Genomic DNA, 27,139 nt, shown 5'->3' on the forward strand with positions numbered 1-27,139 from the left:
AACAGGGACAAACCAATCTTTCTTGCTGGTGATTTTAACCTTCCCTACATAGACTGGGAAAATAACACTTTAAACCAGGAGGTCAAAGTGCTCATAGCCAAGAACTGCTAGAACTATCAGAAGAACATGGAATAGAGCAATTGCAAACTAGCCCAACTCGTGAAAATAACATCCTTGACTTGCTGTTTACAAATTATCCGAGCTTAGTGAAATCCTGTAACGTAATATCAGGAATATCTGATCACAACATGGTTGTAGCTGATATTGAATTAAAACCCCGTTATAATAGACCTAAACGGAGAGAAAATTTTCAATACAAAAATGCAAATTGGGATGGGATCAAGACTTTTATAAGTAAAAAAGGGCAATCTATCATTGAAAGTAATGGAGTAGTTGAACAGAAATGGAAAGATCTTAGAAGTGTCATCAATCAAACGGTAAATGCAAATGTACCAAAGAAACTAACTTCCAAGAGACACAACCTAGCATGGCTCGGGAAAACTGAAAAGAAAATGATAAGCAAAAAGCATAAACTCTTTCAACAGGCAAAACAATCTAGAACTAAAGCTTCATGGGATAAATATAAATCACATAAAAGACAAACACAACGTGCAGTTCGCAAGGCTCATTGGAACTATGTAAATTCGGTGCTAAATGACTCCCTAGAATCTGGAAATAGCAAACCTTTTTGGAATTATGTGAAATCAAAGAGAACGGACAATGTTGGTGTTTCTGGAATTAAGAAAAATGGTATCTTATACCAGGACAGTAAAGATAAGGCAAATATCTTAAATGAACAATTTAAATTTGTGTTCACCAAGGAAAATAGAAATGAAAAACTACCTGAAATGAATACCAAACACAAATATTCTAAAATAAGTGACATTAATATTGAGTCTGCAGGAGTTGAAAAACTATTGAAAAACATTAATACAAACAAAGCCTGTGGCCCAGATAAAATTGCAAATACTATCCTGAAAGAATGTGCACAAGAACTATCACCAGTGCTTTCTCATAGCTTTCAACTAAGCTTGGACACAGGAATTTTACCATCTGATTGGAGAAACGCCAACGTAAGTCCAATATTCAAAAAAGGTGATCGACATGCAGCGGCCAATTACAGACCAGTCTCTCTAACGTGTATATGTTGCAAATTATTAGAACATATTATCTGTCGTCATATAATGAACCACCTAGAACAAAATAAGATCTTGACAGAGCTACAACTTGGTTTTCGCAGTGGTCATTCATGTGAAAGTCAATTGATAATAACGATGCATGACATTATGAAAAATTTTGACTCTAAAATACAAACTGACATGGCAATTTTGGACTTTAGTAAAGCTTTTGATACAGTGCCCCATCGTAAACTACTTTATAAGCTCAAGAACTATGGTATAAATGGAAAAATTAACAACTAGATACAATCTTTTCTTATGAACAGATTACAACAAGTATACCGTATACTCAGAGAAAGTGTTGAGTAGTGCTAGACAATCTCTTCCGCGTAAACGCTTCAAGCCATTTCTGAAACCCTTTTGGAACCACGAACTTGCAAAATATCACAGACAGATGAAATCTTTTCGTGAGTCATGGTGTCGTGATGGCCGGCCGCGTAATGAAGCCAGCATTAGTTATGCGAACTACAAAAACTCTAAGCGTGTATTTAGGCGCATGCATCGAATTTGTATTGAAAACTATTTGACATCTATTGACCAAGAGCTTGATAAAACAGCTGAAATAGACTCTGATCAGTTTTGGAAACTAGTACGACATAGGAAAAAGAAGTCTCAGTCAAAAATGTCCTCTGGAATTAAATTTCATGATACTGTTGTCAGAGACCGAGAACAGTTAACAGAGCAATGGGGTCTATATTTTAAGTCGTTATATTCACCGGCAGAATCTCAAAATTTTGATGAACAGTGGAAGTATACAGTTACTACGGTTGTTGAAAATACTTTTAATAACATTAAACCAGATGAACATGTGAGGGTTTTGCCAGATGATGTATCGAAAGCAATCGAAACGTTACCAAAAGGAAAAGCCTGTGGTGAAGATAACATTTCATATGAGCATCTCATTTTCGGTAAAGCTGTGATCTCTAGTGCCTTAGCAAATATGTATACACACATGTTACGACACGGATATATACCAGACTCCTTAAAACGTGGCATTATTATTACACTGCATAAAGGCGGTAATAAATGTAAGGACGATCCGAACAATTATCGCGCTATAACACTGTCGTCAACTGTATTGAAAGTCTTTGAAATGGTATTGTTAGCGAGATGCAAGGATAAACTAATAGACACGTTAAGTCGGCAACAGGATGGCTTTCAAGAAAAACTGGGATGTTTAATGACGTCCTTTGTTTTACGTGAGTGCATTTATTTTTCACGCGAGAATTCTTCGAAACTTTATGTGTGTTTCCTTGACGGCAAACAGGCTTTTGATAACGTATGGCATGACGGACTCTTTTACAAACTGATTGAAGCTAATATTGATACTACTTCTCTAATAGCCTTTAAAGATATGTACTATAATGTGACCAGCCGAGTAAGATACCAAGGTTTATTTTCGAGCATGTTTCCGGTACTTCAAGGAACTAGACAAGGGGGGAAAAGTTCACCTCTGTTTTATCTTGTTTTTATCAACGGTCTAATAAAGGATCTTGAACGCAGCGGACAGGGAATGTGTATTTACAACATGAACTTGTGTTCTCCTACAGTGGCCGATGACATGTTGCTGGTGTCTTTCTCTAAATATGGCATGGACAGTATGCTGGACATTTGCTATAATTATGCACGGAAGTGGCGATACAGATATAATGCAAATAAATGCGGCATCATGGTGTTTAACAATAATACGAATTGTGTTGATTCGGTTCAGTCGTTCACCCTTGGTCGTGAAACTATTCAGGAGGTTGAATGTTATACACATCTTGGGCTTATAACGGACACGTTCCTTTCTACCTATAAACCAATATGTAAAGCGTGTACGAAACTTCGTGGAACATTCTTAAATATTTCGAGTAGTGGAATCCATCCTGTAGCATTAAATCCTATTACGTCCAGAACTATATACAGATCTATTGTTATTCCGAAGTCACTGTACGGGTGTGAATTGTGGAACATGTACTCAAAAACGGATATGCTTAAACTTGAACGGGCGCATAGATTTTGTCTGAAATTTATGCAGCAGTTAAGGCAGAACATAAGTACAGACTTCTCGTTGAGTGTTATAAACCTCAGCTCCATAGAAGCAATGATTGATTTCAAGAAACTCCAGTTCTTCGGGCAATTGTGTCGCCTTCCGTGTCAGTATCTAGCTAAACACATATTTCTCCACCGGTTAACTAGATTTTTAACTTTTGATAATCAAACTTGTGGTTTTTTGCCTGATATTTACAGAGTACTTCAAAAATACGAATTGTTAGGCTACTTGAAAGTCTACGTACGCACCGGGGTTTTCCCGTCAAACTTGTCGTGGAAAGTCATCTTACAAAAGACAGTAGTGAAGCCAGATCACCTCAAACGGATAGTTAGGCTCTGTGAAAATAGACCGATTTTAAATACCGTTCTCAATGTAGAAAAGCCAAGTCAATTATGGTTGTTAGCAAAGAGAAACCCAAAACTGTTAAACATATGTTCATTTCTTGTAAATTTGATAGGTTCGATGTTGTCTTCACACTTTGTGCAAAGATGTAAAAAGTGTGAATTGCTGTGTGAAGACATTAACGTACATCTTATTTGCTTCTGTCTGAAAAATGCCTCTATGCGGATGCAACTGTGGGATTCTATTATAGACTTATGCGGCATGAGGGCATTTACACAGCTTTTCCCACTGTGCCCGAAAGAGCAGTGCTGGTACCTCCTTAATCTCGCAATAGAAAGCAATGAATACTGTCTTAAGTACTACAGTATTACCAAATACATGAAACGTATGATACTGCATGAATAAGATTACGGTAATCATTTATAAAATGTATATGGAATTCAAATTTGTTATGCTCGTACGTCAGTTTTAATAAAAATAATGCTTGTTTTCATGCAAGGTTTACGGTCACTGCCGGGGGCACGGCTGTATTGTGTTTCACAAGTACATCTTTTTCCAAACTGATTATGTATAGAATTTCTTAATTGATGATCCTGTTGACCTGTGCTAGTTAACTCTTACTGATGCCTTAAATTGTTTGTAATTAGAACTTATGTGACATTGTGTAAACATATAAATATGTGTGGTATGTGTATGTTTATATAGGATTTTCCATTGACATGTATATATTATGATATTCAATGGTGTATATATGTTCAGCTCTTCAGTATTGGAGGAAATAAAAGAATCTATCTAGTAGTTGAAGGTGAATTCTCAACTCTATGTTCCGTGGACTCGGGTGTGCCACAAGGCACTGTGTTGGGGCCCCTGCTCTTCTTGTGCCACATAAACGATCTGCCAAGTTGTGTTAAATCCACCGTTAGACTATCCGCAGATGATTGTTTACTGTATCGCAAAATTGAAAGTATTCAAGACCAAATACAAATACAAGAAGACCTGAAAGCCTTAGAGATCTGGGCTAAGAAATGGGGAATGCGATTTAATGCCTCAAAATGTTACATCATGTCCATCCATCGAAGCAAGAAACCATTTACCTTTAATTATTCACTGGACAACCATATTTTGGAACATGTAAAAGAAAACCCTTATCTTGGAATAACAATTAGTGATAACTTGAAATGGGCTACACACATCAATAAAATATGCAACAGAGCAAACTCAACTCTTGGATTTATACGAAGGAATTTGAAGAACTGTAACAAACAATTCAAAGAAACAGCTTATATTTCACTCGTAAGATCAGTACTGGACTATTCATCTACAGTATGGGATCCATATCTCTCAAAAGATATAACGCGCATAGAAAACATTCAACGTCGTGCAGCGCGTTTTGTTCAAAATGACTATCGCCGTACAAGTAGTGTTTCGCAAATGATGAACTAACTTGGCTGGAAACCATTAAAAGAACGAAGACGGGAACAAAGACTCACTCTCCTCTTCAAGATCGTCAACGACCTGGTAGCTATCCCCGCCGACCACTACATCGAGTTCAACCAACACACATCACGAAATAAACATCAGAAACAGATTAAAATCAAAGGAGTGCCAGATACAGACATATTTAAATATTCATTTTTTTCCGCGCACATTTATTGATTGGAATAACTTGCCAGAAAGTGCAGTGAACTGTGACACCATTAATAGTTTCAAAGGGACAATTTATTATGACTAAATGACCTAAGCGCAAACACGTTCCTGAATAATTTTTGCTTAGAGACTGAGTTCCTTTCCAGTATTCAACAGATACAGATACAGATACAGTACGAAAGTATGCTGCCAGTGCGACAGTATGAAAGCGCTACCTTAGCGTACACAATAGATTTCTTCGACAACATATTGTACATCAATTTCTCTAAAAATACAAGATACATGACAAGTATATGGCCTTTTTTTGCAGAAAGAATTATATAGAATATAATATTTTACGCTTTCCAGAGAAATAACCGACAATAAAGATCTAATATCTAGATCTACATGTTTGAATAAAATTCACTTTATGTTGTTATCTTGTTGAAAATAAATAGTCTTATTCCTCAAAGGATATATATTGTTTTTAGCGAGAACAGCATTTCAGTATATATTTCATAGATCAAGCAAGTAATCAAATTGATCAGGGAAAATATCGCAATATGACAAAATAACTGTCCCTATTCGTTCATTACATAAAACTATCTAATTGTACTATTGCTAAAAAAAATCACACACTTTATTTACTTTATTCAGTCATACTGTTACATTATGTGACCTGACTTAAATAAAAGTAGGCCAAAGTTGTTGTTGTTGTTGTTGCAAACAAAATTGGCGGTATGAAGACCGTTGCTGACGTGGACATATGGACCTACCCCTACGTGAAAGAAATCACCACAAAACAAAATGTAATTGAAGGTAACAATTACAGATTTGTTTCATCTGTATATAGCTGGTGCATTATTTTTCAAAAAGATACATTTTTTGACGTATTTGGTGACTTGTTTGGAAGTTTCGGCGTCAGTCTTTATATTTTATGAAATACCCACGTACATTTTCATATAAAGTAAATACCAAATTCACTAAGTCCGTTCACCGAGCAATGGCCTCGTACTAACAAGTCTTTTAACACGAGGCAGTCGGGTAGTGCAGTCTGACAAGGCTGCCAGGCAAGGCAATCAAAATAACTCTAAATGCGATACAGACTAAATAATTTTTATTTGCCTTCCTGGATACAAATGCTAAAAGCTTTCATTTTAAGTCGTATGAACAATAACTAAATAAAAGATGGGCCTCCCGCGACTAGTATTCCTTCTTTCGGCATTGCTGTCTATCAGTTCTTGTTTATCCCCTTTAGAAGTGTAATGCCAAAATGATTTATTTAAATTGCTCAACTGCACTATTCGTATAGAATCTCTAACTGAAAACACCACATATATAATAATATAGCGGATTATAGCGTACATATGACGATATCATGTCACACATTGTGGGGTATTAACAGAGTCACGGGCCATTTTTAGAAGTGGCCCTTCAAAAGTAGGAAACAAACAAACAAACAAACAAAAAAAAAAAAAAAAAAGAAAAAAGGAACAACAGCATTTAATTGCAGCATGCGCATGTTTCCCAGCTCACACCGACCGGAAGCACGGAAAGGTCAAATAGGCTAAATATAAGACATTGTTATCCAGATGTGTTTATGAAAACAAAATGGTTTGTTGAATGTTGTTTTGTACCTCAATGCATATTTATTGCTTTCTTCGAATTCCAAGCTACTTTAGTTATTATCATACAAAATCCTCAACAATAAATTCTATATTACACGTACTATATAGTCCTCTCATGTTTTCATTTAATCATTACAATAATATTTAGATATACAAAAACATTGAAGTTACTTTTCATGCTTAGGTTTCTAATCTTTAATTATAAATGCAAACACTGTCAATATTTTCGTAATTTATTAAAGTATTATATATTGAATATTAGACTAAGTAACAATTCTCTTTAGTTTCACAGGTCCTGCATTTGAAATTGTTGATTATCTATTTTGTATGCTTTAACAAATTAATGTATCCTGTATAATGTGTAATGGTTACGGAACTACTTATTTATAAGGCCGTAACGAGGCATAAAACTGTGCAAAATAGTGCATGACAAATATTTTGAGGTAAGCGGCAAAGAACAAATATTGTTTGGCCTCTATAAAATTAAAAAAATAAGTTTCAAAAGTTCTCATGAATTGAAAAATATTTTACGATTTAAAAGCAAGCGCTAAGTATATATGTACCACAATGGCATGAACAGTCATTGTCGAGGCACGCACTTATGATCAAATATTTCAACTTTTGGCACACAACTGTATTTAAAGTACTCGCAGAATTTACTGCAAATTTTGTGAACGTTTTAATCGGCGCATTTAAATAAAGTAGTGTTTTAATGGTCAGTTCAACTATAAATATATTTATTTATAATTTATTGAAAGGTTTGATGAGTGTGTGATTATACCAGATGAAGTATAATATGCATTAATACTGAATAGGAGTTAGTTATCAGGGGATAATAGAGAAATCGGAACATTTCTTAAAATGCAAGCTGCTTGAAATGGAAACACTGTGTTCGGAATAAACAAACACTCAGGAAGGACTATGGCAGTAATTGCGCCAATTAGCCAGAGGGTTTCCGAAATTAACACAGGGACTTCTGCGGAATTCGTAGCGTTGATAATCGTATCTGCAACCTGTCCATCATTAATCAGAAATCTGCTGGCAGTTTTGTTTCCAGAATCAATTCTGTTTAACAATAAATCATTCTGGTAAGTGGTGTCTTTATTTAATTCTTTGATCGTATGATAAGTTTGAAAACGTTGGTTTAAGGAATGGCAGTTATTTCACATTTTCCAGTATTCAGTCTCGAATTTCAAAATAACCCTAGGAAGTCAGTAATCGATAAACGGAAAACATCTGCACTTAATATTTATAAAAGACTTAAAAGAGAGAAAAAAGCAACAAAAAACAAGACCAATGATGAAATAGAAATAGATGTGTTTTTATATTGTGACCAAACGATTTCTTCTAATTTGATAGCACACGAAAAAAATATAATATTATGCAAAAATGTCCGACAAAAGGTATTTAACATAAGATTATCTTTTAAAAGTACAGTAACCTAATGATCAAGGCCTCATAAAAAAGATTAAGTAAGTGCATGTACGTTATTAACCCAGTGATCATACTTTCATGCTATAGGTTAAGTAATATTATAATCTCTGAATTAAAAGTATCGAACTTCACAGTCTGTACTTACGTCGTTGAAGATAAACGAGAGAATTAAACGATTTTCTGTATTAGTAATCATTTGAATATCAATATAATTGAAATGCATATTGAATGTTCACTAAATATTCTTTGATACTACATGTATCTAGAACAATCCTTATTCATATTTCAGGGTCACGCTTATTTTTGAATTCTGCGTCATTGTGCTTCCAGTTGAGCTGATGATAACACTGTGGAATGTTCAGTCACACTACTTCCTGTTGGTTACGTGGTGTTGCATCTTCCTGGTCATCACTTCCGTTTTATTCAGAAGACCATATCAGGATGCTTTTAAGTCTACGCCTTTAATGAATGCACCAATGGCAAACTGCCCATTTGTGTCTTATTTCCGAGCATATACAAACATTTTTACTGGTTTCTCAATCTTGGCAGTTGATTTTACAATATATCCGCCATATTTTTATAAGTCACGTGTTTATGGTACTGCGCTGATGGATTCAGGGCTTGGATTCTACATTATTTCTAATGCAATCGTATCTGCGGAAGCCAGGGGGATAGAAACAACGAAGAGGTCAGTGTTTATTAAATTAAACTAAATTTCACTTTCACTGGCAATGTCAATGTCAATTTCAATTTTTATTCCAACAAAGGCAGCAAAAAGACTATAAACTTATGTAATGTATATAGAATTATTGCTTTATTGCAATATTACGTTACTGTGGATAGCATATAATTCTTTTCAACCCGGTTTTTGATTTGCATTCGGCCTTCCCTTGTATTCTGACTTGTCTTTTTCCGTAGTGTGAGTACTGAACGTCTGCAAAATCTATGAAGGCCTAACTATTAAGCCTGTTTACCCATGTAAACGTTATGTAATTTTTTGGTTTTCATTGTCCATTCAAGGGAAATGATATTTCCACAACATTATATCACAATTAGACAAATGCGCTAATTGACTGTATGTCCAGGGCTTCAACAGAAGAATGTAAAAAAAATGGCACACTTAATTAGAATAATAAATAATATGACTGATTAAGACAGTTCAGTGCCTAGGCGTATGTGTATCATCAGAATAACTCAATGATTGCTTAAACATAGAGGCTTGAGGGAGCCTATGGCCCATTTGGCCCCTGTACAAGGCTTTGAGGCCTTGTCATGAATAATGCACCGGGGAAACCTTGCCGCCCACCCCCTTACCCCCACCCGCCGGTCAAAAAGGTTTGCCCCCCCCCCCAAAGTTAAACTCGCTTCTACGCCCATGATTGTCATTGACAGAATATTTTTCTTCGACTGATAAATCTTTTTTTCGAGTAATCGAGATCGTTTTAAACAAAAACTTTCAGTGCCAAGGCCGCCCTGAAGAAGGCAACAAAGGACACTGTTCCATTGATCTGTCTTGGTGTAGCCAGATACTTCCTTTTGACATCCTTAGACTACCATGTTCCTATACAAGAATATGGTGTGCATTGGAATTTCTTCTTTACACTCGCAGTTGTCAAGGTAACGTAGAAGATTTACCTTTTTGCAAATAAATCCAGATTCTGAGCAAATGTCTAACATGTACTGTTTGTTTGCCATAAAAGATATATCGTGGGACCTAAATCATCTCTTGAACAGAACTTATTATGTTATAATAGTGCAGCTTACGTTTTTCATTTTGAATCACTGACTACTGATCAGAAATAATTTGAGCCGCGCCATGAGAAAACCAACATAGTGGGTGTGCGACCAGCATGGATCCAGTCTGCGCAGTCTGGTCAGGCTCCATGCTGTTCGCTTTTAAAGCCTATTGGAACTGGAGAAACTGTTAGCGAACAGCATGGAGCCTGACCAGACTGCGCGGATGCGCAGGCTTGTCCGGATCCATGCTGGTCGCAAAGCCACTATGTTGGTTTTCTCATGGCACGGCTCATCTATTTTTCAAAACTCTAATATTAGGCATATGTGTTCAATAATATCCTATTTAAAACACGCACTTCAGATGGGATCAACGATCTTGTTTAGTTTTACTCCAACGTACATGTGGAAATGTTTGGGACCTTTGGTAATTATGTTGCACCAATCTCTTCTCCTTACTGAAAAATATCGCCACTTTGTTTTGTTTGGTTACCATGGTGATGCAGCGCGTACTGGCGGCTTCATAGAGGCAAACAGAGAAGGAATTGTAGCCTCTGTAGGATTCCTTGCGATTTACTTCGTTGGTGTTCAACTAGGATCTCTCTTGATGAAGAAAAGGTAAATATTTATCCATATAGTTCACCAAAGATAAACAGTAACAACTTTTTTAGTTATTGTACATCATAACTTAGCTATCTTTTATGGTTCTACACCATTTCAACATTTTGTATCACTCTTAGTTGCGATTCAAAACTTAAACAGACTCGTCATTGAATTTTGTACCCATGTTTCATCATAACCGTATTGCCAATATCCCTCAGTTACCTCTATATTTTATATATTGTGACTGTCATTTGAAATGTTATTTTGAAATACAAACAAAGAGATACAAATGTATTGCTCTGCTTTTTTATTTGAATCTTACGCTTATCGTCAGTTACCCATTTTTCGATTTTTTCTCGGTCAGACAAAAGTCGTAAGCTTTCATGATGCTTCCTTTTATATATAGCGGACTTTAGGGTGTCACAGATAGGATGAATTTTATTGCATTTTTTGCATCTCCACTTGTTTTGTTGTATAGATTACTGACATATATTGACAGCGAGGTACAGTGATGCATGCTTATGGTGTTTCCTTTCACAATAAACCCATGAAAACCAAAACTACCATTAGTGTGTATAATATCAACGGCAGACAGTGTTCAAAAGCATTTGAAGGAAGTCAAAAGAGCTGAATGATTTGGAAAAATGTATATTTTGTCCTTCCTATGTATAGTAAAATGCCATTGGATGTAAGTTTTATTGCAGTTTTCATCACAAGACCAATCATCATCCATTAAAGACTAAATCAGTGTGTATTTGTGTGTTTATAAGCAATGAGAGGCAGTGAAAGTGCATTTTTATTGAAAGAAATTTCAGACGCTGAATGTTTTGCAAAAAAAGTATTTGTTATTCTGATTTAAAGTAAGAATTTTCTAATATATCCGTTTTTCTAGTATTTTTTTCAAAATGATCAGCAGCAATTGCAGCCATTATCAGTGCTTTGAGCGCTTTGATGTAGAGGTTTATTTCATAAGTGACCAACTGATAAAAATCAAGATATCTAGTTAATGTAATATAAGTGAGTATGTGGATGGCACTAGTGGGCAGTAACAGGCAGTTTTGGCCTGTTCAGATACTTGAGAGGATAACACGCGTTTTGTTACTTGATTCGGAACGAAATCTTAATTTTCACAACCCCTCAGTTGCCAAGTACATGTAAGCATAATACATCAGAACAGCTATTGTGCAACATTGAGCAGTTTAAATTAAACTACGGTCATGTGAAATGTTTAATATTTCAGGGAAACTATAGGTGACTGGTCACTGATTCTGTTAGTGCTGACCGTAGTTTGTTCTGTCTGTTGGATAATGCTGGAAGTTACAGGAGAGCTGGTTCAAAAGCCATCTAGGAAGTTTGCAAATCTCTCTTACATGTTCTTTGTGGTACGTTTTACGTCATTTACATGAAATTCTCTCTTACATGTTTTTTTGTGGTGCGTTTGACGTCATTTACATGAAATTCTCTCTTACATGTTCTTTGTAGTACGTTTGACGTCATTTACATGAGATTCTCTCATACATGTTCTTTGTGGTACGTTTGACGTCATTTACATGAAATTCTCTCTCAATATTTTTTGTGTGGTGCATTTGACGTCATTTACATGAAATTCTCTATTACATGTTCTTTGTGGTACATTTGACGTCATTTACATGAATACAGTATTTAACGTTTTCAGACTGGCCGGACATTAAATTCGTAAACAGATTGATATATTGAGGAATTTATATCAAGACAGTTTTTTGTTCCTTGCATGTTTAGCCATATTTACATTATAAATCCATGGAGTATTTAATTACGCATTACCAATTGTTCACACGTACTTGACGTAAGCGGAATAAAAAGTCTTTACACAGAGCGCTGAATTTAAAGTTGAAAAATTAATCTTTGGAAAAGTAATTTTACATATAGATGTACAACATCTTTTTTTCAGATTGGTGTGACAAGTCTTCTAATAGTTGAAGGACTGGCTTTTGACATTCTTATCACCTACGTAAAACATCTAACTTACACAAGTTCAGTGACATCAGGTACTAGAATAAAACACTTCACGTACACAAGAACGCTGTCATCAGGTACTGGTATAAAACATGTAACATACACAAGTTCGCTGTCATGAGGTATTGGTATAAAACATTGTAACATACACAAGATCGCTGTCATGAGGTGTTGGTAAAAAACACCTCACGTACACAAGTTCGCTGTCACCAGGTATTGGTATAAAACATGTGACATACGCAAGTTCGCTGTCATGAGGTATTGGTATAAAACATTGTAACATACACAAGTTCGCTGTCATGAGGTATTGGTATAAAACATTGTAACATACACAAGTTCGCTGTCATGAGGTATTGGTATAAAACATTGTAACATACACAAGTTCGCTGTCATGAGGTATTGGTATAAAACATTGTAACATACACAAGTTCGCTGTCATGAGGTATTGGTATAAAACACCTCACGTACACAAGTTCGCTGTCATCAGATACTGGTATAAAACATGTAACATATACAAGTTTGCTGTCACCAGGTATTGGTATAAAACATTTGACATACGCAAGTTCGCTGTCATCAGGTATTGGTATAAAACATGTAACATACGCAAGTTCGCTGTCATCAGGTACTGGTATAAAACATATAACATACACAACTTCGCTGTCATCAGGTATTGGTATAAAACATTGTAACATACGCAAGTTCGCTGTCATCAGGTATTGGTATAAAACACATCACGTACACAAATACGCTGTCATCAGGTACTGGTATAAAACACTTCACTTACACAAGTTCGCTGTCATCAAGTACTGGTATAAAGCATCTAACATACACAAGTTCGCTGTCATCAGGTATTGGTATAAAACATTTAACACACACAAGTTCGCTGTCATCAGGTACTGGTATAAAACACTGACGTACACAAATTCGCTGACATGCAGGTATTGGTATAAAACACCTCACTTACACAAATACGCTGTCATCAGGTACTGGTATAAAACACCTCACGTACACAAGTTCGCTGCCATCAGGTATTGGTATAAAACACCTCACGTACACAAGTTCGCTGTCATCAGGTACTGGTATAAAACATCTAACATACACAAGTTCGCTGTCACCAGGTTCTAGTATAAAACACATAACGTACACAGGTGTGTTGTCCTCCGGTACTGGTATAAAACACCTAAAGTACACAAGTAAGATGTCATCGGATACTGTTTATACATTGCCTTTTCCTGAAAGCCTGGCACTGTACATATTCTTTCTTGTGTCAAAATATTTTGTTCTTTCCGTCTTATTACAAAATGTTAGTACCTCTTTAACTCAAACTCTGACCATTCGTACACCACCCTTTCCTCGAACTCGTCGTCAGGTCCCTGAAAAATCCCTGTATAATGAATTTTGTTAGATAACTCGAACAACCGAACACTTGAACAAATTTTGCTGGGCCCGTCGAGTTCGAATTAACATTTGTGTACATATCACTTAGATCATTCCTATTTGTAAACATGTATATACTTCTGCTTACAGCTTTCATTTGTCGCCACATATTTCAGCCAACAAATCCTGATCTACTTAGCATGTAGAATATATTTGTTATCTCCCTTTAAGTCTATGCTTATATAACTGCCTCAATAAATTGCTCGATATCAATCCGGGTAGACCGAGGATTTCGTTTGTGTGCACTTACCAGCTATTGTCTTGCAACCCATTTACCCATTTGTTACTATCTCATCCACCCCCACCCATATCCGATGCAACGCGTTTTGTGGTAGAGTAATTATCAAATTTATCAAAATAATTCTACTCCGCTCTTCAGCAGATAGAAAATGTGTCAAAGACCGTGTAGTTTTATGATTAGTTATTATTTTCTTTCACAACAGCTTAAATTTATATTATTTCGATTTGAGGTACCATCTTCTGTTCATCTCGCATTTAACAAACTAGCATGCATTCTATTGACCAAATTCCTATGCGGAAGCTTACATAAATTATTATTTGCTCATGTCATATGCTACAGTCACATAATTCTTTTGTGCAATACATGCGCATTATACCATGATAACTTGTTATATCGATTATATCATTCAGTGAGATATTTTATAAGAAAAAAAAAACGCGATGATGACTACAGTGACCTTTAGATATTCAATCAACAATTTTGAGACAGCATGCAATGGAATGTTTTATACAGATTTACAAAGGCAAAACAAGTGCATTATCATTTCTTTAGCAAATATATCTTGATAAAAAAATAATTCAACTGGGCATCAGTAGTCAATACATATAGATTTTTGTTATATCTTATTTTGGAATTCCTCTGTCGTAACACAACTACATTTAATGAATAAAGTGGAAAACCATCAAGAAATTGAGATTAACGATGATTTATTAAACTCAATACATTGCAACTATATTATAACCGTAACAGGTATCCTAGAAATAGAATGTAAAACTCATTGTAGGAAAACTCCAAGGTTTTGGCCACAGAAACTGATTTTTTTGTGCTAGATATTTATATTCTTTACAATATACATCGGTATTAATGCGAACTTTTGGCTTACAATGATACCGAATTTTCAGGATCTATAATCATTCACTTTTGGCTCGTATTTTACATCAAATACTCCATGCTTCTTCTGTATTTTTAAAGATAATTTTCAGCTCGTTACAACTTTAGATTTAACACATTCTTAATGAGAACTCGTTTTTCAGATAAAGTAAACAGATCCGAGGATCGAACATGCAGCCTGCTTCAGGGGATAAACTACAATGGTCTTCTTTTCTTCGCAGTGGCGAACCTTATGACCGGACTTGTCAACCTAAGTATCGATTCCAAGTCCAAATCTAAAATGGATGCTTTTGTTATCGTAACATTGTACATGATTATATTGTCTGCATTGTTTTTGTATATGTATCGTCAAAGGATTTCGTTTAAGGCATTTTTATGGAGGAAAAATAGGAAACAATCCATCTCAGTTGAAAATCAAGATTCTTTAGGGTCGTTGCAATTGAGAAGATAATGATTTTGCAAATAAACAGTATTAATAATGCACAAAATGTCGTCTGATATGATACTGTTTCGAGTGTAGTTAGTTACCGAATCTGGTTATAGCTAGTACTGTATAGGCCTAAGTGAATGTAGACTTGAGGTCAGCGTGTTACATAATCTTGAAGTTGGACTCGGTTACTTATAATATCTTAAAACAAACACTCTGTTGATGTGTTTGTGCGAGTGTACTTAATAAAATACAGAACTGTATTGCTTGGTATCATTGTTTCCGAGAAACATAAACTGCGCGTGTACTAATAAAATATACAAAATTATGTGAATTACTTGATTTTCCCAGTCATATTAAATAGATCTGAAACCAATGAGCCAAATGTGTGCAAGTGTGAATATATTTCACAACAGAATTACGTGATGCAATAATTTATTAAAACCTTTACTACACATAGATATAGAGATGACAACAATGTTGAACACAAATAAGTCAGTAAGTATAATAGTGATCCTCGGTACTACTGGCACACTAATCCCAAATTCAGTACACATTTATTCTAGGTAATTCAATATCTTTTACAGAACCTTTTATTGCTATCACTTTTCGATAGAACTTAAGGAATGTACAAGGTGCTCAGTTACTTCCCATCCAGTCAATTCTACAAAACAGGCTTTGAGCAGTCAAAGTATTATTGCATTACACAATAATCGTCCTTATTAAAACGCCTTGACTAATTGCTTCGAAAAAAGTTTATATATCTATGGAAGGAAGTTCATTTTATTACGCGTGACCTGTACGAAATTTTACAGCTGTAAAAGACCTGTATTTTTGTTCAAAATAACAGTCATGCTTATTCCAAATTTACACCTGTAGATTTTATATAACAACATTGATTTTACAGCTGTAGATTTCAATTTACAGCTGTCAAACGACTGTAAAACAGTTCGAAATATGCAAATGAGCTACACCTGTAAAAAAGTTACAGCTGTAAAAATGAAAAAAGTTACAGCTGTGAAAATGCCCAAAAGCTACAGCTGTAGAAATGTTATAGGTGTTGAAAAAGAGGGCATTATTTTAAAGGACGAAAGTAGAGGTGCAAAAAGTTTTAGGATAAATTGCAATTCTCTAGATAAGGTAGCAATTACTATGAAAATGGCAAAATAAATGATCTAGTACGTAAAGTATATGTGGTATGATTACAGTATAGCAACAGCAAAATTCAAGAGTAGGATACAAAGTAAAACATATGCAGATCTTGTTTATAAAACTTTCTTTGTCAGTCATGAAAACATATGACAATCTTGTAATTATTTCTTTTAAACTTATCGGCTTCCAATATAGAGTAAATAGTTAATGTATGTACTTATACATGTCCTTTTACAATTATAATAGATAATTAAACATCTGTACTTACTCTATACCGCTTTAAATTCCAAAATTTTACAAAATGTGATGTCTGAGTGAATTTCAGTTATATCCCGCCAAAATGCATTAAAGATGGCTGACAAAACTCATGTTTCCGTCCAAAAATGTTAGAGCTATAATTTTGAGACATGACCATTTTACAGTTGTAACTTTCAACAGTACTTTTTTACAGCTGTAAATTGAGACCATCATATTTTACGCCTGAAAATTTTAACTGTATTTCTGATCAGTTTTCCGCTTACAGGTCTTTTACAGTTGTAATTTCAAAATACAGGTCTTTTACAGACGTTTTACAGCTGTAAAACAGGTCCTTGTTTCGTACAGGGAGATATATGACATCTTTCATTTACACTTTAGGTGTTCAATATTTGATCTTTTTAGTATATATCCGGTTTAAACTCTTCAGCGGAGTTTTCAATGGGGTGTCACAAAGTGCTGTATGTCATATGGTGGGTATGAAGTGTGAGGTTTTGTGCACATGAAACCAGTTTAAATTTCCGAGGAGGGTTCTTTGTCACAGACTGTTCCAAGCTTGTGTTCCTTAATGCCTTTACTTTGCTTTTCAAGATTGTCTCTGTGTTTTTTTTTTAGTAAAATCTATTATGCACTCATCTATAGATACACAGCTTTGGGGTTCAGAGTTGACTTAAGGGGCAGAGTTCTTGCAACGTGGCTATTTTCTTGAAATGCATTTCTGAATCTCTTCATGTTTAATTATGTCCTTTATGTTTAGATACCTCTGTGTCGAATGTTTGCTTATAAACGGTATAAGGAAGAGCACTAATGACAGGCGCATCTTCTTATTAACTTATGTAACTCGAAATTTTAAGATGCGTCACTCGAAATTTCATGTTTAGAAGCCGAAGTTCTGAGTTACGTAAGTCGAAATGCCGACTAAATAATCTAGAATTTTGGCTTAGTATCGTTCCTCCTTACTCGCAGAATTTAAACGGCTGTCCGTACGTGAAAAGCCAAAAATGTCACTTCTATGGATGTCATTGAGCGGATACATCTACCTAGTGGCTACACATCCATATGTGGTACCTAGGATGTGGAGACATATACTACCATACATCAATATATGACCTATCGTATACTCCAGACTTCAAATTGTTTCCAGGATGTATACCTACATGTATATTATTTTCGGGTGTTTAGAGCTCGAAGCAGTCGAAACCCTCCCAGATGTTGTCAAAATACACTCAACAAAATTAACTAATTATTGATTTATTTTTGGCGGCTCACAGCCAAAGTAACCGCATTAGGCGTTTTGACTAACATTACATATTTTGCACGTGCAGGGCATGTGCACCAACATGCACGTGTTCGTTTACACTTTTGGCATTACTGACGAAAGTCCTATTAGAAAAACACATATTATGCTGAAATTGACACAAAAGCAACGCGATAGTGCTGTCGGAATGTTGCTAGCCGGGACATTTACGACAGGTGTATAATTATTTTTGCAATTTCAAAAGAATTATGATATAATTTGTTTGTAGCTGTTACTTCGATGGTTATTTCCATTTTTAACCTTATTTCCGTTTACAAGAACCTTCAATCGTTGGTTATCTACCATCCGCGCTCTTTTGGCAAAATTTAACCCAAGAACAATTCATTGAAGTGACCGATTTTGAGTTTTGTTGAAAAATTCCGACAGCCCGTGCGCGTTGCTCTTGTGTCAATTTCACAATGATGTATGTTTTTCTAGTAGGACTTTCGTCAGTAATGCCAAAAATGTTCACTAACAAGTGCATATTGGTGCGCATGCCCTGCACGTGCAAAATATGCAATATTGGTCAAAACGCCTAATGCATTACGCTGGCCGCGAGTCGGCCAAAAATAAATCAATAATAAGGTGCAGCACCTATTCAAATGTCGGTATGTGAAATTTCTTGTAAATACATGCATTGTTAACAAAATAGTAATACAATATAAACTGAGCAATTAGGAATTTTGTTAAGTGTAGTAAAATATCTTGAACACTACCCGGTTAACTTTCCTTAAGATCTAGAGAGAATATGAAGCTTGCATATCAAAGAAACTGTTAAAACATAGTTAAAAAGCAGATAGGGCTTAACATATCAATAGAGTGTCAAAGAGCACCAAACAATGGAAGTGGGAGTATTGGAACCTCACAGACCGAATATTCAAATTAAAAAACTAAACAGTACCACTAAGTGTTGAACGATCTAAGGAAGCCCTTAAAACTGGAGAATGCCGAGTGACCAGCATTCGGTGATTACGTAAAGTGCCAAAGTTTATAAGGTGTCAAACACTACGCACGAGTCCAAACAAGATGCTAGTGTTAGGGATTTAAGCTATATAAGACCCGTTTTATTTGTCAAGTTCGTATCATATTTTTGGTAAAACTGAGGACATTTTACTGTTTAGAGGATTATTGATCAAAGAAGATCAGAGAGTTTTCCAAGATTTAGCTGATATGTATATATATTAGATGATCACTAAAACATGCTTAAGTTATTATCCATGCTAACGGCATACTTATTGAAATATAAGACTAGATATACATGTAAGTAGTGGTCAATATAAAACAGTTTCGCTTAAGTTGGCGCAAGGGGTCGTGAGAGGTGTTGCATGTTCATTCCGAGTGTCATATTATTTTACTTGGATAGTCTCAATGCCATTGAGAAAAACTTCTAGATCTTTCAAAACGTGCCTATATCATAACAACAGTCTCTAAGTGCCTTTTGGAGGCTGTAACATGTACACAATCTTATATTTTTTTGGTCCTAAAGGATCACAGAATCCATTATTTTTTCTGTATGGCAGTTTCGCTTATTGCTAGGAGGCATAAAGGGTGTTGCACTTGTATTGCTTGGTTGCATTCTGTCTTTCAAAAGGATCTTAATGTTATATTTATTCTAGTATTCATTTCAATTCATTGTCATGATACAGTTTAAAGATTCGTAAATTATATTTTTTACCAACTGCTTCAAATCAGTCGGGAAGACACACGACAAGAAAACGACACAAATTCCAGGTCTATTGAAACCTTCAGTTTCGCAGTTACTTATATAGAGTACTTATGTACTTATCTGTCAGTTTCCTTGTGACGTAAGTCAGTGATTTAATCCCGGTAGGAGAATAGTCTCTTCCCGCATCCTTCGTTTACACAGAACAAAGATTTTCACTATGAATTTTAATGATAAACATGCGATGAAGTAGTGTTTGAAATTGTCTTCTAGCAAAACATATCTGAGCCATGACGCCCGTATAAAACTGAAAGACAATGTTATTCCTGTCTGACAGGTCTACTTGTTTCATTTAAGAAAGTGAAAGATACTGAAAAATGAGAAAGTTACGAACATTTCAATATTTGATGAAACTTAACCATTTTGTTTTCGATCGCACGATAGAACGAAATGGTGGATTATTTTTGAGAACTTTTTGGTGCTCTGTGCTTCCGAGAAATCTACCCTTACCTATTATCTTTTATTGATTAAACTGTGTAAAGCAATGTGTCTTCTTTTTCCATCAAATTATTATGCGATATATCTTTAACTTAATAAACTTTAGAAATTAATTCATTTAAAATGGCATTTTCTAATTATAAAATCTAGCAGTGTGTAAATTACATCATAACCACAGTAAAATGGCTGCCTACATGATTGCCATTTACTTGAATTTCAAACTGCTATATCTAAACAATTCTTTTAGCGTTATAAAAGGCTTAGCGATGACTTTAATATAAAGTGAACTTCTCATTAAATATCTCTTCCTCTTTACTTACTTCTCTTCTAGTTTTAGCATGATGTTTTTTTTTTATTTATGGTGAAGCACTAGAAAATGCCTAGAAAGAAATATTATAAAGTTATCAGTTCACTTTCTAACAAAAACTTTATGCATACAAATATTTGGCACCTTCTTTTTACTGTTCAACCGGTGCCTTGTAATTCCGGAAGTGACATCGACAACGCTTTTGGTAACCGATATGGACACTCATTTTGAACTGTTGCTTTAGCAGATGTTGGCTTTTCATGCAATCCATGACCAAGCTGAACAATATGCATCGGACTTTCTTCAAGATCATATGGATTTGTTGGATAAGTCATTGACATAGAATGAGTCTCCTTTGAGTCCGAAACAATTCGTTTCCTTGTGGGTGACAATGCTGACTTTCTTGGACGGATTTCTGGAAACCGTTTGTCCCTTTGGTATTGTGCATACACATTTGTATTTACGTGACCGACGTGGTCTGCACTGTTTTGATTCACATGATTTCTGAACACTTTATGAAACAGTGGCGACGCTCTCGAAGAAACCGTTGTATCATCACCGTCGTAACTAGTTGGTGATGCGGGTAGTAGTGCAAAACCTACATTTGTGGACATTCTATCATGGTCGGAATCGAAACCTTGAATGCGAAGATTGGGATCCACAAAAGATGTTCTAGAACTTCTTGCTGTTGTTTTTGTATGAACCGATTTTGTAGATTTCGACATGCCCGAATAAGAGCGCCGGTTTGATGCATTACTTGACCAAGCAGATAAGAGAGCTTTCTCACCTGGCGTTGAATTACCGCTCCTCGAAACCTGCTGCGATATTTTAACCCCTTCGGACTTTCGCTTGTATTTAGTGAATATTTCATCAACAGGTTGGGCACAAAGCGTGCTTAGCCATGTTGACTGCGTCTGGGCATCAATGTGAACAGTTTTGTCAATATTTCTCACAAAGTAGCAATCAAAGTTTTTATTTTGCGCTTTAGCCGTGGGTCTGCTAGATTTTGTATACTTGGACTTATATTTAGGGACAGAAATGTTATTTGGGATTTGTAGGCTCCGATTCATACTTGTAAATGTCATGAATGGTGGCTGATGATTAGGGGATTTGAAGTTCTGCCTGCGGTTCACGGTCGGCGTGGAGACTGGACATCGGTACGGATCCTCAAACCCTGGGTAAATACCCTGGGGAGACAACCTTGAAAAGCCGTCGTAGTCGGGTATTTCCATCGGATCATCTGGATATCCATCAATTCTGTAAGTAGGGGTCTTCATTTTAATGATCTGAAACAAGAAATTAAATATAACCAGACGCTATAATTTGATGGACAGGAAACATAATTTCCAGTTAACTGATATTCCCAAGCACTTTAAAAATGCCTCAGATTTGTTCTTGGAAGAAGTGTTATTATTGAAATATATATAATGCATACGGGTATTTGTATGATAATTTCTACAGTTCTAGAGAATAGGGTAAGCAATACATTGATGTATAGAAGTTTACGTTCAAGTAACTTCTTGCTGGGTACAATACATTGACATGCGGGTAAATGTAGATGTATCTACGATCAAAGGGTCAACAGAAATAGTCCATTAATATTCTTTACCGTTGACAGACGGACAAATTTTAAAAGGGAAGATAATTAGTCGAAAAGTTAAATTAGTTCGTCTTAGCAAATTGAAACGTTGAGGTACATACCTCGCAATATCGAGTTAGTGATTTCGAGTGTGTATCGTGAAATTTGAGCTTTATAAGTAACATGTACTTGAAATTAATGTTCTGCCTTATGAATTTCTAAAGATGACGAATATCCGTTGATATTGAAATTGACTCTTTTAATGTTGAAGGTTCCCTTTGGATACTGCGTTTTAAAATTGTACATAAAAATCAGAAAAACGCTCAATTCAGCATGGAAAAATTACATTATATTTTCAGTAGGTTTGGTCTAGAGGTGTGAGGCACAGGAGGAAAGCAATAGTGCACGTGTTAAAAATTTCTTTACAAATATTTTTTCATCAACAATGGTCTTTTTTTAATATTATAAGTAAATGTAGTAAATTCTTTATTTAAAGGTATATTTGATGTCAACCCTGTCTAAATGTGATATGATATCTCATATAACTCATAATATAATTAGGCTATGTCATACTGACCCGAGCGTTTGTTTGTCTGGCGGAAATTAATCCGCTCGGATTTAGAATATATATTTTATGTATCATTACGGAATATTTACATAACAACACAACCGAATGCAAAACGTATATCATATATAGGGTAGGTTTAACTTAAAACATTTATACCTGCAATTTAGAATATTCATGTCGCAATCTTGTGATAAAATTACGTCAATACACGTTTGAATTACAATTTATTGAAAACTAACATTGTTTTCTTTGACAAGGCGAGGTCAGTTATTTAAGATATAATGTAATACAGTAAACAGTTTAAACACGCAACCCAGACAATTTACAGACACGTTACATTTATATTTGTAATATCCCAAATGTTTATAGCAGGGGGACTTACCTAGAAGGATAGATTAAATCGTAAATTTAAGTGACTTCAGACGTCCGAGTTGCGAATCGAACCCCGGCCGCCACGGCAATAAAAAAATCTTCCTACTGTCTTGACCAATACCCCATAATACGTACTTCACGACCAGTAATTTTAACACTTCACGAGGGGAGATTATTTGTCGCGTTACTACGAAATTTAAAATAAACTTTGATTAACATTCTCTAAGCGTGCAGTTGAAATTCAAATGCATTCTATATTATTCGCTGAATTCTCAGTTTCGATAGTAACTCGCATCGGCATACCCGGCGCGCGTAAAAATGATGCACTTTTCAACATTTCTTAAAGTAGCGCTGCCTTATCTCCGGGAAAACTCTAATGTCCAAGAGGGCAAGGGCATCTTCCTTCCCGAAATCGTCGATGCCACTTGAAGACAATTCTTGGTCGTACTGGAGCTCTGTATTATCGATGATTACCGTTTCACTTGGTGTCTTGTCTTATCCCATGCAAAATTTAATGGCTGCCTTTAACTTGGCGTCGCCTGATGAAGTCATGGTTTTGAAATTTCGGTTTGTGAAAACGCTGTTAAAAATGTTTATATCTTTCAACCGGAAACACAGACAAAAGTAAAAATTTCCGGTATAAATTACGTTGGACAGCAGACTTTGCTAAAGAAAACGCATCAAATGCGGTAGTAATCACGAGGCATGCGGTTTGAGGACGCCAATGAGTTCCTTATGTACACGCAAAATGTTGTTTCGGCATACGATTTGGTTCAGCAATACCTACGCAAAATGGTTACAGAGACATAGAAGATGTAGAAGCGGTGATTACGTTGAAAAAGTGTGACTAAATTTAACGTTTTCATGACGACACTTGTTGTACGCTGGCGTGCTCCGGGTATAGACGTATATAGAGTATCATTTTTATTTTCTAGCAACAGTCTACGAACTTTCCTATCATCTCTCGTATAAATAAGGCAGTTTACTTCCGGCATCCCGTTACAAACCGAATGGAAACAATAGTAAAAACAATTAATTGTAATGTGTTTCGTAGCTTAATTGAAATCACCTTGATCCAAAATCACAAAGCCTCATTTCGAAGCACACAGCTCCGGCTATAAAGAATTGAACAAAAATGCTAAATTCTATACCACTTAGCGCATAAATTGCTACTTAGAGGAGAAACAAAAATGAAAATGTGCATAAATTTTACATCTTTTCGTGCGAGGTGCAAAACCAAACATTTGCAGCGGATTTCATGAAGACCTTTACTGGAGTTTGATCGTGAAGAGTTTTTAATTACACAGCCTATCCCCATTAATTTACTTTTCAAACCAATTTTTAATCGATCGAGAGGAAGACGGCAATTAAAGTACAGCTCTTTTAGATTATTTTGTATCTGAAGATTATTAAAGATTTTCCAACATAAAGATTATATTTATTTTATAATTATATGTTTCTTCAAATACCTAATGTGTATAAAACTTTACCTTAGATTATATCCAAGTAGTGTTGATACGATCGCATTCTGATACAAAAATGTTCATATTTACTCCATTTCTCCAATCTTTATAAGTAAATAAAATAATCATATTTAAAAAACTTCATAAAAAGTTAAAATAACACGATCGTATATTGTAAAATTAAGTAGTTATTATGCACCACCGTTTAAAATAATTGTCATCCCCCAATATAATTATTGTAACATGATAGTTATTTTTACAAACTGCTGGTTCACACAGTGTTTTTTCTTAAAGATTTAAAAGCTTTAACAATTGTACTCTGTACGTGATAGAGTTAATGTGTCTTTAACCATTTGGCGGAAATATTCTATTCTCTACGCATTTAATCCCACACTAATCTCCAACGTTAATAAATCTGAGTAGATTAGTATTAAACCTGTTAAACATGGATATATCTTATGATATATATCCACAGGTTCAAAGTAAGTTATCGGCTATAATATCTTTTCCCTATTAATTTCAATATGTCAATATTATGGCAATGAAATATTACTATTTCTTCCTCATATCAATACAATTCGTCCTTAAAATATATAGGCCATTGTGATACGATAGAATCAAGAGAAAAAAATATTCTCTTATCTCTTGAAATGGACCGTATATTTTGTAATTTATGTTTAATAACTGTCACCATACTATGAACTAGTATTTTTCATTTAGATTTTAGAAAATTACAAACAAGAAATCGTGACATGCTTAAAAGTAATTAAAGGGTATCTAACCCTTACATTGACTCACGTGGCGGGAGGAGAAGTGTACTTTTACCGTAACTGATACGTGCAATCAAAAATAAAAATAAATAAAACCCATATTTTTAACATTCTGTAGACACAACTCATCCTCCTGATAAGACAGGAGAACTGACTTTTCTCGTCAGAAATTGACATTTTAGTCACTTGTATAAGTGTAATGAGCTATGAAATATGATGTACCAAAAATGCAATTCATTTCAGGTGAGACATCTAAACAACATCAAACATTGAATTTTAAAAGCTTTTTTTAGTAAGGTTTACTTTATAGGTTACTGAAGCCACATTACCACTTCAACCACTTCTAAGGCCGTTCTCGGGCCAAAAGTTGAAGCACCTTCTGTCCTAAGCAGCAAGTTATAAATTTGTTTGTTTTTCATTGTTAGCATTTCAATTAGTAGCAAGGTTAAGTTTCCTATTTCGACAAGAATACAATTAAAAAGAATGAAATGTGACTACAGACGTTACATGCAGGTCTAAAAGATACTAAATTATAAAACCGTCAAGAAGCTTGTGTAAATATTTGATACTTAAAACTCTGGCATCGAGCGTCAATATTTCTTCTTTTGTGTGAAGGACTATTGAAGAGTCATTGACTTCAAAGTTTTAACGTATGGCTTTTGAGCTACCTCATTTATACAACATTTACATTGCTTTGTAATAGTTTCTTCCTTTGCTATTAGAAGTAAGAAACTTGTTCCGTTTTCAATCTAATATTAAAATTTTTAGATGAAAGATTCATTTTGCTTACAACTCTTGCGATATCAACAAACATTTGATTTGATTCTGGTGGTACGCCGGACTATCAAGATGTTACAAACTCCACGGTATCCCTTAACTGAATACAATAAAGTTTCAAATGCTTATTTTTTTAGAATTCCCTTTTTCGCTCCTAACAATTGAGACGGAGACATGTTTACACAATAATTATACCGATGGTATTATGTTAAATGAACACTGCTTTACGAATCTTTCCGGATGAGGCGGTAACTGCTGCAGTTTATATCTCAATTTGGTTTACTATGAACCTAGTCTTTAGATGTGAACATTCGAAACAATGACCCCTTTTGTTTCCTTTTCACTGTAAATTACATACTGAATCAGAATATCGAATGAAAAACAAGAAAACAGAAATTTAGTTTCGGGAATTTGAATTGTCCTCCTTTATTCCAATAGATGGATACCTTGTTGTACCTGATCTTTGTGTTTTCAATTACACCCACATACATGTCTTGGTAACCGCTTTATCTTGTATTCATACAGCTTTTATGTGAAGCAAAAGCGTTTTCATTTCAAAGATTAATGAAAAAACTCAAATAGAAATGAAGCTGTTTCAGTACTAATATTTACCTATTCTGTATGCTCCTCAATATCTGCGCATTGTATCATTTATCTCCTAGCAACGTTTTATTCAAAACGTTTTCCCTGTTTTATACAAAATTGACCGGGAAACGTTTCTGAAATATGAACATGCGAATGTGTATTGAAGCCGGTTGTTAACAGTTTTGTACAAATCTTTCGAATCCGTATTTTTGCGAACGTCTTGTGGGGTTATGTTTTCTTCAAGGTGACGTTTCTGAACAGTCCGGTAGATATCCAGAGGTC

General features: G+C 35.1%; 3 protein-coding genes across 3 annotated transcripts; 2 read left to right on the forward strand and 1 right to left on the reverse strand.

Moving 5' to 3' along the window:
• The first annotated feature begins 248 nt into the window (after positions 1 to 248).
• On the forward strand, positions 249 to 4,998 carry LOC128556626 (uncharacterized). The gene is made up of 4 exons (XM_053542190.1): positions 249 to 1,140; positions 1,445 to 3,316; positions 3,671 to 3,738; positions 4,315 to 4,998. The coding sequence occupies exons 1-4, from the start codon at positions 249 to 251 to the stop codon at positions 4,996 to 4,998; spliced, it is 3,516 nt and encodes a 1,171-aa protein (XP_053398165.1).
• Positions 4,999 to 8,528: 3,530 nt separating this feature from the next.
• LOC128556752 (phosphatidylinositol-glycan biosynthesis class W protein-like) lies at positions 8,529 to 15,893 on the forward strand. Its single transcript, XM_053542417.1, has 6 exons — positions 8,529 to 8,931; positions 9,704 to 9,860; positions 10,342 to 10,595; positions 11,821 to 11,962; positions 12,511 to 12,607; positions 15,288 to 15,893. The coding sequence occupies exons 1-6, from the start codon at positions 8,582 to 8,584 to the stop codon at positions 15,593 to 15,595; spliced, it is 1,308 nt and encodes a 435-aa protein (XP_053398392.1). The 5' UTR covers positions 8,529 to 8,581; the 3' UTR covers positions 15,596 to 15,893.
• Positions 15,894 to 19,870: 3,977 nt separating this feature from the next.
• LOC123551669 (uncharacterized) lies at positions 19,871 to 25,213 on the reverse strand. Its single transcript, XM_045340757.2, has 2 exons — positions 24,753 to 25,213; positions 19,871 to 22,029 (listed from the first exon to the last, which is right to left on the reverse strand). Exon 2 carries the CDS (start codon positions 22,018 to 22,020, stop codon positions 20,902 to 20,904), a length of 1,119 nt encoding a protein of 372 aa, XP_045196692.2. The 5' UTR covers positions 22,021 to 22,029; positions 24,753 to 25,213; the 3' UTR covers positions 19,871 to 20,901.
• Between the last annotated feature and the right edge of the window lie 1,926 nt (positions 25,214 to 27,139).

Source organism: Mercenaria mercenaria, chromosome 4, assembly GCF_021730395.1.
Source record: "Mercenaria mercenaria strain notata chromosome 4, MADL_Memer_1, whole genome shotgun sequence".
Lineage (NCBI taxonomy): Eukaryota > Metazoa > Mollusca > Bivalvia > Venerida > Veneridae > Mercenaria > Mercenaria mercenaria.

Bases quoted from the DNA above. Each gene is read 5' to 3' on its own strand.
- LOC128556626 (XM_053542190.1), top strand. From the start codon at position 249: ATGGTTGTAGCTGATATTGAATTAAAACCCCGTTATAATAGACCTAAA. The intron at 3,317-3,670 runs GTCAGTATCTAG...TAAATTTGATAG, and splicing joins GCAATTGTGTCGCCTTCCGT to GTTCGATGTTGTCTTCACAC. The intron at 3,739-4,314 runs GTACATCTTATT...ATATATGTTCAG, and splicing joins TGCTGTGTGAAGACATTAAC to CTCTTCAGTATTGGAGGAAA.
- LOC128556752 (XM_053542417.1), top strand. From the start codon at position 8,582: ATGATAACACTGTGGAATGTTCAGTCACACTACTTCCTGTTGGTTACG. The intron at 9,861-10,341 runs GTAACGTAGAAG...CACGCACTTCAG, and splicing joins TTACACTCGCAGTTGTCAAG to ATGGGATCAACGATCTTGTT. The intron at 11,963-12,510 runs GTACGTTTTACG...TCTTTTTTTCAG, and splicing joins TCTCTTACATGTTCTTTGTG to ATTGGTGTGACAAGTCTTCT.
- LOC123551669 (XM_045340757.2), bottom strand. From the start codon at position 22,020: ATGAAGACCCCTACTTACAGAATTGATGGATATCCAGATGATCCGATG.